Source organism: Erpetoichthys calabaricus, chromosome 5 (genome assembly GCF_900747795.2).
Source record: "Erpetoichthys calabaricus chromosome 5, fErpCal1.3, whole genome shotgun sequence".
NCBI lineage: Eukaryota > Metazoa > Chordata > Cladistia > Polypteriformes > Polypteridae > Erpetoichthys > Erpetoichthys calabaricus.
The window spans coordinates 66,406,101-66,418,813 of record NC_041398.2 but is presented as its reverse complement, the minus strand read 5'-3'; the positions used below and the strand labels follow the sequence as shown (position 1 = coordinate 66,418,813).

The following is a 12,713-nucleotide window of genomic DNA, read 5'->3' as shown; positions in this document are numbered from 1 at the left end:
GAAAACGTAATTGTTTGTAAATTGCAGTAAAATGATATTTATGAATTTTTTTTAAACAGAGTTTAAAGAGGAGCAATACAAATAAAGAAACACATCCTACAGTTCCATTTTTTAAAAAGATGAGACTTAGTGGTAGGATCCAACGGTTCTCTCCGTAGAACGCCTGATGGGAACTTAGGTGGGCGGGGCGCGCTGCTCAGAGGGGCGTGCGTGCACATACACGGGCGGAGTTAGGATTTCAGACCCGCCCATGTAACGTTATATTTGCTGTTGAAGTTTAATACAACGTGAGTTAACTGCTCCACAACAGGAGATGGCAGTAATGCACCGAAAAGTATAAATTCAAAGAGCTCGTCCACTGGTGTACTGTTTGACTCTCAGCGTACGCCGTAGTTTAGAAGTGACCTACGTAATCGAGATGGCGGCCGCCTTGAGAAGTCTTTCAGGTCGGTATCAAATAAATGTGTACATGCCTGTTATCAATACATAGCGCTTATTAGTCTTTAACTGTTTACAGTTACTATTGTACGCCAAAGAAGGATTGACGCATACGTTTTTAATTGCACTTTGTTTTACGCTAGTGTTCAGTAGAGTGTTACAGTATTGAAGCTGTTCCCATTTTTCTGACATTTTCACTGCAATGGTCTGTTTCAGCTGCATGCAGCAATCGATCATATCAAAACAATTTAAAAGAACATGTGGGGTTCTCGTTAGTTGTGATCTTGTATTTATTTAAGCAAATACGTAATATTAATGCCCATAAGGTAAAGACAGTAGCCCACCTAACTGCACTGTCAGCATGCTGCTTTTCTGAAATCGATTTATTCGAAACCAAGATATTAGGCGCTCTGAACATCTATCTATCTATCTATCTATCTATCTATCTATCTATCTATCTATCTATCTATCTATCTATCTATTCACCTATTCATAGTAAACAAATAATGAACCAAAATATTCAGATTTTGAAAGTACTGTTTCTGTAGACAGCAGATCGCATTCAAAGCGTAGCAAACACAATTGTTGCGGAAAGCGAAACAAATCCAAAACTATACAATGGATATACAGTAAAACTTTTTTTTTCTCTTGTTTCCGATTTGTTTTCACCTTCTTTGTATAGATTGCAATTTTACATTAAAGGTAGAATAAGTTCTGACAGGATTTTTCATGGTTTCCTTGTTTTTATCACACAAAACCTGCCGTTTTGGCAAGGGTGGGTAGACTTTTTATGTCCACTGTAGCCGAGCATTTGAATAGTATTTTGCACGGATAACATATTCATCTAATTTCTTTTTAAACATACATTTAATTACAGTTTTTAATTGGGTATGAAATAGCCCCTTCTATTATTCCATCCATCCATCCATTTTTCTAAACCTGCTTGTACTGACCAGGGTTGTGGGGGAGGTTGGAGCCTGTCCCAGTAAGCATGAGGCGCAAGGCAGGAACAATCCTTGGTCTGGACATCGGGCATCAAAAGGGGACCACACACTTTCACCTGTCAGCGGCCAGTTTTAACATTGCCAGTCCATATAATATGCATGTCTTTGGACTGTGGAAGGAAACTTAAAATGTACACTGCCAGAAAGTCTAAGAATAAAGTAACATAAAAATGTAAGGTCTTAATTCCACCACATTTTGTCCATTTGCAGCTTTCTTGTAATTGATCAGTGATTATTTTCACAGGCAGTTAATCTCAACTTTATTGGCAGAAGCTCCGTGAAGTACTTACTTAGATGTCTTCCCTCAGACTAGTCACTGCAATACAGTATCAACAACTGACAAAAAAGTATAATAAATACAACAGTAAAATTGCTTTGAGTTTTCATGTACTATACACAGTTGTGCTTTTGTGAATATGATTTGCTGTCGAGTGTCCTTATGACCGTTGATTAATAACTATTGCCGAATCAAGTGCTAAAGGTCCTGTGCTATTTTCCAGAACAGGGGACCCCAGGCAGGATGGCCAAGGTCTTTAATGGTTTGCCTTTTGTAAGGCAGCTTGAACATCCAGAACAGAAGACACTTGTTTGCATGTAATTTTCTGCACTAACTTCACCACCCAGTGTAGTGCTTTTCAGCCCTCAGTAGAGTGGGTGCCATACTCAGTTGTTGTACAGTCAGTGGGCGTGGGTTCTATATGAAGGGCTGTTAGATAAAATTTTGTTGAGAAAGACATTTTCATTCATTGATGCATTTCTGCCTTGTATTCATACAATGTCAGCATCTACAGTACCTTCAGAAAGCATTCAGATCCCTTCACATTTTGTTATGTTGCAGCTTTGTGCTAAATAGTTAAAAAAAAAAAATTCCTCATCAAGTAATGCTCAGTACCCAAGAATGACAAAGCAAAAACAGTAATTTAGGAATGTTTTGCGGATTTACCCAAAATTTTAAAAAAGGAACCATTACACTGAAGGAAGTATTCAGACCATTTACTTGGTGCTTTGTTGAAGTACCTTTGACAGAAATTACAACCTGGAGTCTTCTTGGGTATGACATGACAAGCTTTGCACACCTGGATTTAGGAATGTTCTGCCATTTTTTTCTCTGCATATCTGTGGAGACCATCGGTGGACGGATATTTTCATGTCTCTCCAGAGATGTTTGATTGGGTTCAAGACCAGGCTCTGACTGAGCCACTCAAGGACAGAGTTGTCACAAAGCCACTTAAGTGTTGTATTTACTTTGTGCTTAGGGTCATTGTCTTGTTGGAAGATGAATCTTCAGCCCAGTCTGAGGTCCAGAGTGCCCTGAAGCAGGTCTTCATTAAAGATATCTGTGTGCTTTGCTCCATTTGACTTTTGCTTAACTCTCAATAGTCTCTCAGTCACTGCTGCTGAAGATGTTGCCACCACCATATACTTCACTGTTGAAATGGTATTGTGCAGGCAATGAGCAGGACCAGGTTTGCTCCAGATGTGACGCTTAGGACTAAGGCCATACAGTTCAACCTTGGTTTCATCAGACCAGGGAATCTTGCTTTGCATAGTCTGATAGTTCTTTAGGCGCCTTTTTGTAAACTCCCAGAAGGCTTTCATGTGCCATCTGGCCACTCTGACATAAAGTCCAGATTAGTGGAGTGTTGCTGTGGTGGTTGTCCTTCTCCAATCTCTGCACAGGTTCTCTGGAGCTCAGCCAGATTGACCACTGGGTTTTTGGTCATCTCTCTTACCAGTGCCCTACTGTCGCGATTACTTGGTCTTACCAGGCAGCCAGCTTTATGCAGAGTTGTGGTTGTTTTTCCATTTAAGAATTCTAGAGGTCACTGTGTTCTTATGAACTTTCAGTACAGTGGGAAATTTTTTTAGCCTTCCCCAGTACCTCAACACAGTTCTGTTTCCCAAATTCTACAGATAGTTCCTTTGACCTCATGGCTTGGTTTCTGTTCAGGCACACATTGTTAACTGTGGGACCTTCTCTAGAAAGGTGCTTGCCTTTTCTAATCATCTGCAATCAATTAAACTGACTGCAGGTGGACTCCAAACAGGGTGTAGAAACATCTCAGTGATGATCAACTGAATGGGATGCACCTGAGCCAAATTTAAACTGTCCTAGCATTGGGTCTGAATACTCGTATCAATGTGAGATTTCAGCTTTTATTTTTTTTCAAATTGCAAAGATTCCTAAAATCCCATTTTTGCTTTGTCATTCTGAGGTATTGAGTGTTATTTGATGAGGGGGAAAAAATGAATTTAAACGATTTTAGCACACGGCTGCAACACAACAAAATGTGATGTGCATTCTTAGCAAATGTCAAATTTGAAATTTGTATTCCTCCTCCACTGATTATATAGCTTTCATTCATTTTTAAGTCTGCTTCTTCCATTCAAAGTTCAGGTTTGAGGAGTAACACTGCAGGTAATTATTAAAAATTTGCTGCTGTAGTCAGGTTGGAGAGCAGGCACTGGTACGGCACGTTGCTGCACCCACCACAGGACAAAACGGCTCGGGATCCTGGTTGGCAACACACCCCAGGCAGACACTCTGTCCAGCCCCACCCTCTGGAAAGGACCCGCTTTCTGCTGTAGCCAGGAGTTACGTGGGCGTCCCCTTGGCCTGGTCCAGCCACTCGGGTCCTCAACAATGAAGATCCTGCTTGCCAGATTACCCTCGGGGAATCACACCACATGGCCATAGTGCCATAACTGACAATTCCTCACAATGCAGGTAATGTGCCTCATTTGGGACTCCATGAGTACCCATGGAGCTAATTCAGGATTATTTCCTATCTTGTGTCCTGTCCTTCTGGAATAGGCCCAGGTATGCCCCAAATCCTGAACTGGCAAAAGCAGATTCAGAAAATGGTTGGATGTTAGGTAATTTAAAGTTTATACATGGTAGATGACGGATTAGTAATGTGTTCTTCTTATTATTATCCTACATACATTTGCTTATTCAGTCCTGAATCTTGGGGAACAAGGTGGAATGAGGATTGTGATTATTTTATTACTACAAAGGCTTGATTTTATTACAGTTATCTGCCTTCCTAAGATCACAGTTTCGGTGAGGAGGCTGTCTGCAATCCTGTAGATTCAAGTACACCTCCAGGCCTCACTCCCTGCCTAGTATTTTAGTACACAATCTTTAAGCTCAGACAGCATTACTCCGTGCTCTCGTCTAAAATGTTCTCCTCTATTCTGGCATCTGTGATTAGTTTTTAGTCGGTTAAACTTTGAAGTGTCCGGATAATTTAACAGACAGTTAAAATCTAGGAAATGGAAGGCGAATTTTACAAAATCATGCACTGTGAAGAAGATAGACAGGATTAATAATGAGTACATTAGAGGGTCAGCTCAAGTTGGACAGTTGGGAGACAAAGTCAGAGAGGCGTGATTGCGTTGGTTTGGACATGTGCAGAGGAGAGATGATTGAGCTGCAAGGCAAGAGAAAAGGAGGAAAGCCTAAGAGAAGGTTTATGGATGCGGTGAGAGAGGACATGCAGGTGATGGGTGTAACAGAACAAGATGCAGAGGACAAAGATATGGAAGAAGATGATCCGCTGTGGCAACCCCTAACGGGAGCAGCCGAAAGAAGAAGATGCACTGTATATAATATATTAGATCAGATTCTGTGTGTCTCTTTAGTGTAGATGCCTTGTAAACTACTTGACTCTGGAGTTGGCATTCAGCTTTTTAAAAGCGTCATTTCAGTTTAGCATAGTATGTTTAACTATATTAACTGAAACTATTACTGGCAAAACAGCACATTTTCACAGGGTTATTTCAGTATATTCATGATTTTATAAGTTTGATGCAATTATGCATAGCAAAGAAAACAATTTAACATCTATCAACTATTTGGAAATGTGGAATACATGCATTTTACCCAGGGTTACTCATTAGTTAGCACTGCTGCCTTCTGGAAAGACAATACTGGATTCAAATCCCACCCCTGGCCCATATTTATGAAGTTCACACATTTTCCCCATGTCTGTTTGAATTTACGTCTTACATCTCCAAGACCGATTTAAAATATTATTTAATCCCTCATTTTTTTTCCATTGAATCCATTTGAGACTCATGGGGGTGTAGCCTATTCCAGCAGCACTGAATATAAGAGAGGGCATATTATAACAGCCATTAGATATTTACCTCTTGGATATTAAGGAGGAAAAACCAAGGTAGTAAGAAAGAGGCTGCCATTATCACATCGAGAAAAAAAATATCTTTTAATGTTAACCTCAGAACAGATAATGACGATTGTTTTTATTGTGTGCCAATTTTATTTTGTTCTCAGCAGTGTTGAGACCCCTCATTTCTGTGGCTCAGAGAAGTACGTGCAACCTTTGGCGGAGTGCTTGTAAGTTTTCTACTCTGAATGTTGGCTGTCTTCATAGAACTGAAATTAAGCACTCATTTCAGCCATCAATGACAGTTTCAAATCATTTGAAATGTTCACCCAGCATTTTTCAAAGGTGAGTTTGAGATTTTTGAGAATGTTACATTGAAACAAAGGTTGATGTTGCACACTGAAGTGTTTTTTTTTTTTTTTTGGCTGATGTTACATGGGAGCTGAGATACAAAGTTCTGGTATTTTAATTGGATATATCAGATGATTTTAAAGGGAAAAAAATCAACCGTACGTAACTGTACAGTTATTTTAAATATGGATCAGTCTAGTTCTTTGGTGCATACAAGTTAATAAGCAAAGAATTATCGTATGATAATACACCACTACATGCAAGTTAATGTCTGCAGTGCCTTACTGTACTTACTTTTTGAACCCGTTAATATTTTGATTAGATGTTCCATACATGTTTAGCTTGCTGGTATACAAAATCAAGGATTAATTTTATCATAAATATAATCATTTGTTACTCTGGGTTATAATACACTTGGAATGTTTTACTTTATATACCTTTATCCTGTAGTAGTACTTACAGGGATAATGAAAATGAAATGCAGGAATATAGTCATGGTTAGATGGTTAATTTTCATAAAAACAGACACGGTAGAGTTAGCTGATCAATGGTCTAGCTGAAGTGTATATACAGTATAAAGAAACTAGAATGTCAGAATAAATAATTTCAGCCAATTAAATTCCTCATTATGGTAAGTAGTATAAAGAGGTACTTGCATTCAGAAACACATAATTCAACATTTACAATCAAAAAAAGCTGCTACCTCAATGAAAGTGGTGATCATTGCAAGCTGTGTTGTGCTGACCCTTTCCAGAGGGAAGGTTAAGACTAGAAATAAAATTCTCAGCAAATAATTTCTTACAAAGTTTAGTGGAGTCTTAACATAAAAGATTTTATTTAGTTTGACTTTCCTAAAGAATAGGGTAAAGGTGGTACAACATTGCTTGATGATACTTGGATGCTAAAATTGCCAAAAGGAGATTCAAATTAGTTTTACATTACAACATATTTGTTTCACCTGACTATGCAAGAAACGACCATGCAGAAATACAATGTTCTGAGCAATATCATTTATAAAATTAATAGTTCACATGTCTAGTAAGGCCTGTGTTGAATAAATTAACTATACAATACATACCTGTACACACCACCCATTCTATTCAGAATACAATTCTGTTGTGTTCTGCAAGAGGTGCTTACACGAGGAAGATATTCAGAATGATAACACAGATAGTTGCTCAAGGGCAGAGCAATTAGCCATTAGTAGCCTTGGCATTAGAAGTGCCGTTTCATTGCTTTCTGTATCAAGTGAAGATGCCACTTATCACAACAAAGGAAGGTATACCGAGTATAGATCAATGGAAGGAGACATAGGGCTTGCTCAAGAGATTGTGCCTCTCACATGGCCTGGGAGCTCCTTGTAATTTACAATGAAGGTGTCTGCCTTGCCTGTTTAGGCAGGAACTATTGTGACCTTCCTAAACCCACACACAATTAGAAAGCACAAGGTTGGTTAATTGAGTCAGTAACTAACGTGAGAAGGATTAAACTGTAATGTGTCACAGGGAAATGTAAAAGACTAGGTTAATGTTGTACTAACATGTTACTGTAAACTAATAGTTGAAATGTAAATAACTTATGAATTGGATGATAAAACCAATTATTTGTTACACAGAAAAGGTAATTGTTCAGTTTATGGGCAAAGTTGTTTTGGATGCAAAATAAAATTCATCAGCTTAAATAGGGGCAGATCTGTATACCTAGATTTCTGTCATCGAGTTTGCTATTTCACTAGTTACTCCATTCCATATGTTCATCAGCCAAGTGGATGCAGGGGTGTAGGGTGTCCCAAATGTCAGGTTTTAATAAGGGGGTAGAATTTAAGTGATAAAATACATAATTGGCTTTAACGTTTTCTGTTTAGGCACCAGAAACACTGGGGGGAAAAATTGGATAGGTTAACTTGCAAACTTTAGTCTTTAGTTTCTGTGTTGCTTGACTTATAAATTTTTGTTGGCAGTGCTTTTTGCACAGCATGCTTTAACGTTGTTGTGTAACAATGTGTGATATCACTGTACTAATGCGAGGCTCTTATTCCATGCATTTCACTCATGTCAGGTAATCACAACATGTGCCCCTCGAGTTATCTGCAGTAGAAAATAATTCCCAAAATGTAGCATGCTATCTTTGAAAGGCATAACAAAGAAAGGCTGAACATTCTGCCTGTGGCACTAATTAAATCTTTGGGAATAGGGAAGATGTTTGGGCACTTCCTACTGTACAAAATAAGGCAGTACGCTCAGTTTGCCCAAGCTCAACAGTAAAAACTAATTGTACCTTGTGTGTAGGCAAATGAAACCATGACTTTTTTTTAATATACTTATGTTTGGGATTAACCCAGCTGAAGACCATGGTCTTATTAGAAATTGCTGACAAACATGTAATTTTTTTTAAATATTACTTTCCAGTGTTGTTCCTCTGCTTCCAAATCTTCAGCAGCCATCCAGGCCTCTTACCTACTACAGCCTACGTAAAGGGAAGAGGAAGTCTGCAAAGGCTGTTGTCAAGAGGTTCCTAAGGCTGCACTGTGGCCTTTGGCTGAGAAGAAAGGTAGGTTTTTTTTTTTTTTTTGGAGTTTTAGTACCAGACCATTTTTGCTTAACTGTGTACAGCTACTTTTGCTGAGTAGAGTGCAGTTCACTTACAAAAAAAAAAAAAATTCACAATGACTAAATAAGTCTCAAACTTCATTTTGCAGGCTGGTTACAAGAAGAAACTTTGGAAGAAAAAGCCTGCTCATAAGAGGCGGCTACAGCAGCATGTGTTTTGTAACAAAACACAAAGTAAATTGCTGGACAAAATGACCACATCTTTCTGGAAGAGGAGGAACTGGTTTGCCAATGACCCCTACCTTAAATACCATGATCGCCCGCAGCTGAAGGTTTAAAACTAAACCTCTCCAGAAAACTAGTAGTGAAACAGACAGCTTTGGTTCCTTTGATAGTATTCTCACCAAAAACAGGTATTTCTATAATCCCCCAATAAAAAGGAACTTACTGTGCATTTTAGTTGTGGATATTTGCTGAAAATTTTGAATCTACCATTTGAAATTGCATAACTAAATCAAAGATTGAAATATCTTACTGCAATGATTTTTACATTCCCCAAAAAAATGTTCAGTCTGGGACATCAACCCACTTCAGTGTATCAGCTAGGCATTTGTAATTCTTGAAGTGTAATAAAATTACTATTGTATGTAGTCCTTGTCTCACCAAAACATGCTGTATGACACATGGTACAAATCTTAAAAGCTAATTGTTTACTAAGCAGCAATCACAAGTTACCCTATTTGCCGATACTGCAAACTCCTCTGCTTCAAGCCCTCATTTAAGTTGGACAGTGTTCTCAGGTCTGCTTAAATCTTAAGAGTACGTGCAAAATCATGGATTGTCAAAGCTCATCTTGAGTTAAACACTTGGTGTTCTTGGAACGGATGGATCCTTGCTTGGAAAAACTAGGCTTAGTGATCGGTCTCGCTTCATGGAATCTATGGGTGGCCACTGAAGAGTGACTTTGGGAACAAATGCCCCTCCTGCTTACATACAGATAATGACCATCAAATTTGTTAGGGCACTCAGTAAATAGATGAAATGCTTAATATTTATTAGATTAACCAAAATTTACACAACACTATTTACAGAAATTTTCTTCAAAATTAAAACTTAAAAAGGCATTTATTTCTCTCTTCCATTTTTCTGAACATTCATGATGAGCTCATCACAAAGCTTGGTTAGCTCTTCATTTTCTTTTGTCTGTTAGAAGACAGAAATTTGTTATTTACAAAGAATGACTATGAATCAAATAAGCTGCAATGTTTCAACCCAAGGTAGAAAAGCTTCAAAAAAATGAGGTTATTATACAAGGTAGTATACAATAGGCCCAACATTGCTTTTGCTTATTTATCAAGTACAGTGGAACCTCGGTTTGCGAGTAACTTGGTTTACGAGTGTTTTGCAAGACGCGCAAAAATTAAATTTTCATTTGATAAACGAGCGAGGTCTTGCAGTACGAGTAGTATGTACTGTATACACTTTGTCTGCTGAGCGTCATGTGATCACAACTGAGCTGATGGTTCTCTCTCACTGTGGGATTGTGGGCAATTGTCTCCTATTCTCTGTCTGAGTCAGCGTGCCTCATATAGTCAACATCCGTACGAGTGTATAGTGTTTACTGCAGCATTAGCATTGTGACTGTGTGCGCGAGTCCCCGTCTTACACCCTAAAAACACGAAGCTGAGTCTCAGTACTTTAGCAACACCAGCTTTATTCAGCTTGAAACAGCAACAGCGCAGTTATTTTCTACACAGACACAGCAGTCAGGCAGAGCCCTGCACATTTATAATGTTCCTTGTATCACCCATCAACGGCAGGTGCTTATAGCATGTCCGCGATCTTTTCGGATTCGCTTTTACAGCGAACTGCTACAGCGCTGGGAGACTGCGATTGCTTTGGGACGCTCTTCTGCGTGTTGTCCCGTTGGGTGCAATCCCACAAGAGTTTAGAAACTCACTCACACCAGCCATGATTCTTTCCAAAGGTAAAGTGCAGATTAATTTGTTTTATGTATTTTTACTTTACATTTTGTATTAATCATTTTTATATGAATAGTTTTTGGTTGTGGAACAAATCATCTGAGTTTCCATCATTTCTTATGGGGAAATTCACTTTGATATACGAGTGCTTTGGACTACGAGCACGTTTCCGGAACGAATTATGCTCGCAAACCGAGGTTCCACCGTATAAGCCAAGAGTTTTCAATGAGCCATAGTAACGATCCATTGGATTTAAATTTAGCATTGTTAAATACACAAACCACATCTCTGTATTGCCTTCAATTAACTCACCTTTTGCTCAAGGCTTCTTTCAAGTGACTGGATTTTTACTTGCTCACGACGTAGGGTTGCTTGCAAAGCAGCAATCTCAGCCTTAAACTTCGCTCTTACTTGAGCGATCTCCTCATTTGCACTTGGGAGAAAGAGGGGGGAGGGAAAAAGAGGGGGATGGGGGGAGAAAGTCAACTTTCATTTAACCTTTATAAAGCTTTCACATTAATATTCCTTAAATTCAAAGGAAGATACAGCATTTTAACTGCATTTCTTTAATACTTAAGGGGGGGAAAAAAAAAAAAAAAAAAAAGCAGTTATTACTCCCACAGTCCAAAGACATGCAGGTTGGGTGCATTGGTGATTCTAAATTGTCCCTAGTGTGTGTGCGCGCGTGCGTGCCCTGTGGTAGGCTGGCACCCTACCCGAGGTCTGTTCCTGCCTTGCGCCCTGTGCTAGCTGGGATTGGCTCCAGCATACCCCCCGTGACCCCTGTGTTTGTACTGAATGTCCAACCCACTATATACTATCACTTAAAACCATGTTATTCAGGGGACTATAAAAGGTGGATTCGTTTCAAGCAGCTGTTTTGAAGTGAAAAGGGACAATTGCCATATCACTTTACACCGTTCTGATGGAACAAGAGCTGGTGTATGTAGTATGGAGGTTCATTAATCAGGCCCCCTTACACACCTCCATAATCCTATTTACTTGTTGTATTAGTTTTTATATATAAAGAAACTACACAATATTGGAATGCTCCGCACTTGCCCTGGATACTCATTTTATTGAAAGATGCTACATGTAGTAGTTCTATACAACAATATGAAGCAAGAGTCTAAATATTCAACTGAAAGTTTCTTGCACTGATTTTTATGAAAACTAATTTTTCTGTGGGATCACTATTTAAATAAGTGTTGGGGCTTGAACTTGTCTGATGTGGGGTACTGATTAACAGCCCATGGTATTAACCATACCTCTAAGCTCTCAACTTGAATTTTCAAAAAGTAAATGCCGTGATGGTGCTGGTTGGATCTAAGCTCCTACTTCTGTTTGGGAGCCTCTTGAACCAGACACCATAAATAGTCATGACCAGGATGAACCAGAGAATGAAGACAAGGCACAAAGCAAGGGGAAGGTGTATAAGTGAAAAGGTGCTTTTATTAACAGCCAAGTCCAAAATAAATCATGTTCAAAGTGCTGCACTTAATCCATAATAAATACAATAAAATGAAGGTGATGGTGGAGATTAAAGTTACAATAATTAAATCCATTAAAACCAGAGGTTAAAAACCACACAGTCATCATAACCTTAATGTTTTTACTACAGGATGATCCCAGCCCATCCTTAGTCTCCCTGGCTCATCCATGACACGTGCAGCCGCGTCCTCACTACCAGACACCTGTCTTGGCTGCCTTTAGTCATCCTCCATGCTCACACTAACTCCACACAAACAGTGGGGCGAATCAGCCCCTAGAGTGCCAATCCTATGGTCTTTCCTCTCTAGCTGGCTGGCTTGTACTGCCCAAAACAGCTCTCACACGTATTCACTTTTTGCCCTCTATTCTTTTTCCCTTTAACCTCCAATGCCATTTTTCTTCAGTCTTGTTCCTTTCTCTGTTCCGTCCCCCCCCTCCCTTTCATGACCTGTGCAGACTCTAAATCTACTGCCAGATTGGGTGCAGATGTGAGGAGCTGCTCCCTCAGCAGCATCACTGACCCACCTGACAGACCCACCCAACTCTGCACGTGTATGCAGCACGATCATATTTATACTCTCGCACCAGCTTGGAGAAGATTTAAAAAAAAAAAAAAGTGCAGCACCACAGATCAGATGTTACAAATGTAGCAGTCAAGAAAACATGCCCAAGAATAAAGATGGCTACAGAGAAGGAACTGGAAATGGGGCAGCAGAAATTTGACCAAATATGCAGTTTTATGATGTATGCATCTAAAGACCCTGATCA

At 39.2% G+C, this 12,713-nt stretch overlaps 2 protein-coding genes across 5 annotated transcripts in view; one reads left to right on the top strand and one right to left on the bottom strand.

The window, feature by feature from the left end:
* Nucleotides 1–298: 298 nt before the first annotated feature.
* mrpl35 (mitochondrial ribosomal protein L35) lies at nucleotides 299–9,083 on the top strand. Of its 2 annotated transcripts, none has more exons than XM_028801614.2 (4): nucleotides 299–446; nucleotides 5,743–5,917; nucleotides 8,332–8,473; nucleotides 8,622–9,081. In XM_028801614.2, exons 1-4 carry the CDS (start codon nucleotides 419–421, stop codon nucleotides 8,808–8,810), a joined length of 534 nt encoding a protein of 177 aa, XP_028657447.1. In that variant the 5' UTR covers nucleotides 299–418; the 3' UTR covers nucleotides 8,811–9,081. The 2 variants fall into 2 exon arrangements, with proteins under 2 accessions (XP_028657447.1, XP_028657446.1); XM_028801613.2 differs by having other exon boundaries at nucleotides 342–446; nucleotides 5,740–5,917; nucleotides 8,622–9,083.
* A 423-nt stretch (nucleotides 9,084–9,506) lies between these two features.
* Nucleotides 9,507–12,713, bottom strand: part of tacc3 (transforming, acidic coiled-coil containing protein 3) — a 28,874-nt gene continuing 25,667 nt past the window's right edge. For all 3 annotated transcript variants that reach the window (XM_051928674.1, XM_051928675.1, XM_028801607.2), the window contains exons 16-17: nucleotides 10,767–10,887; nucleotides 9,507–9,675 (exon numbers count right to left, since the gene is read on the bottom strand). In XM_051928674.1, the coding sequence (XP_051784634.1) occupies nucleotides 9,598–9,675; nucleotides 10,767–10,887 (199 nt within the window). In that variant the 3' untranslated portion in view covers nucleotides 9,507–9,597. The remainder of the gene's footprint in view (nucleotides 9,676–10,766; nucleotides 10,888–12,713) is intronic.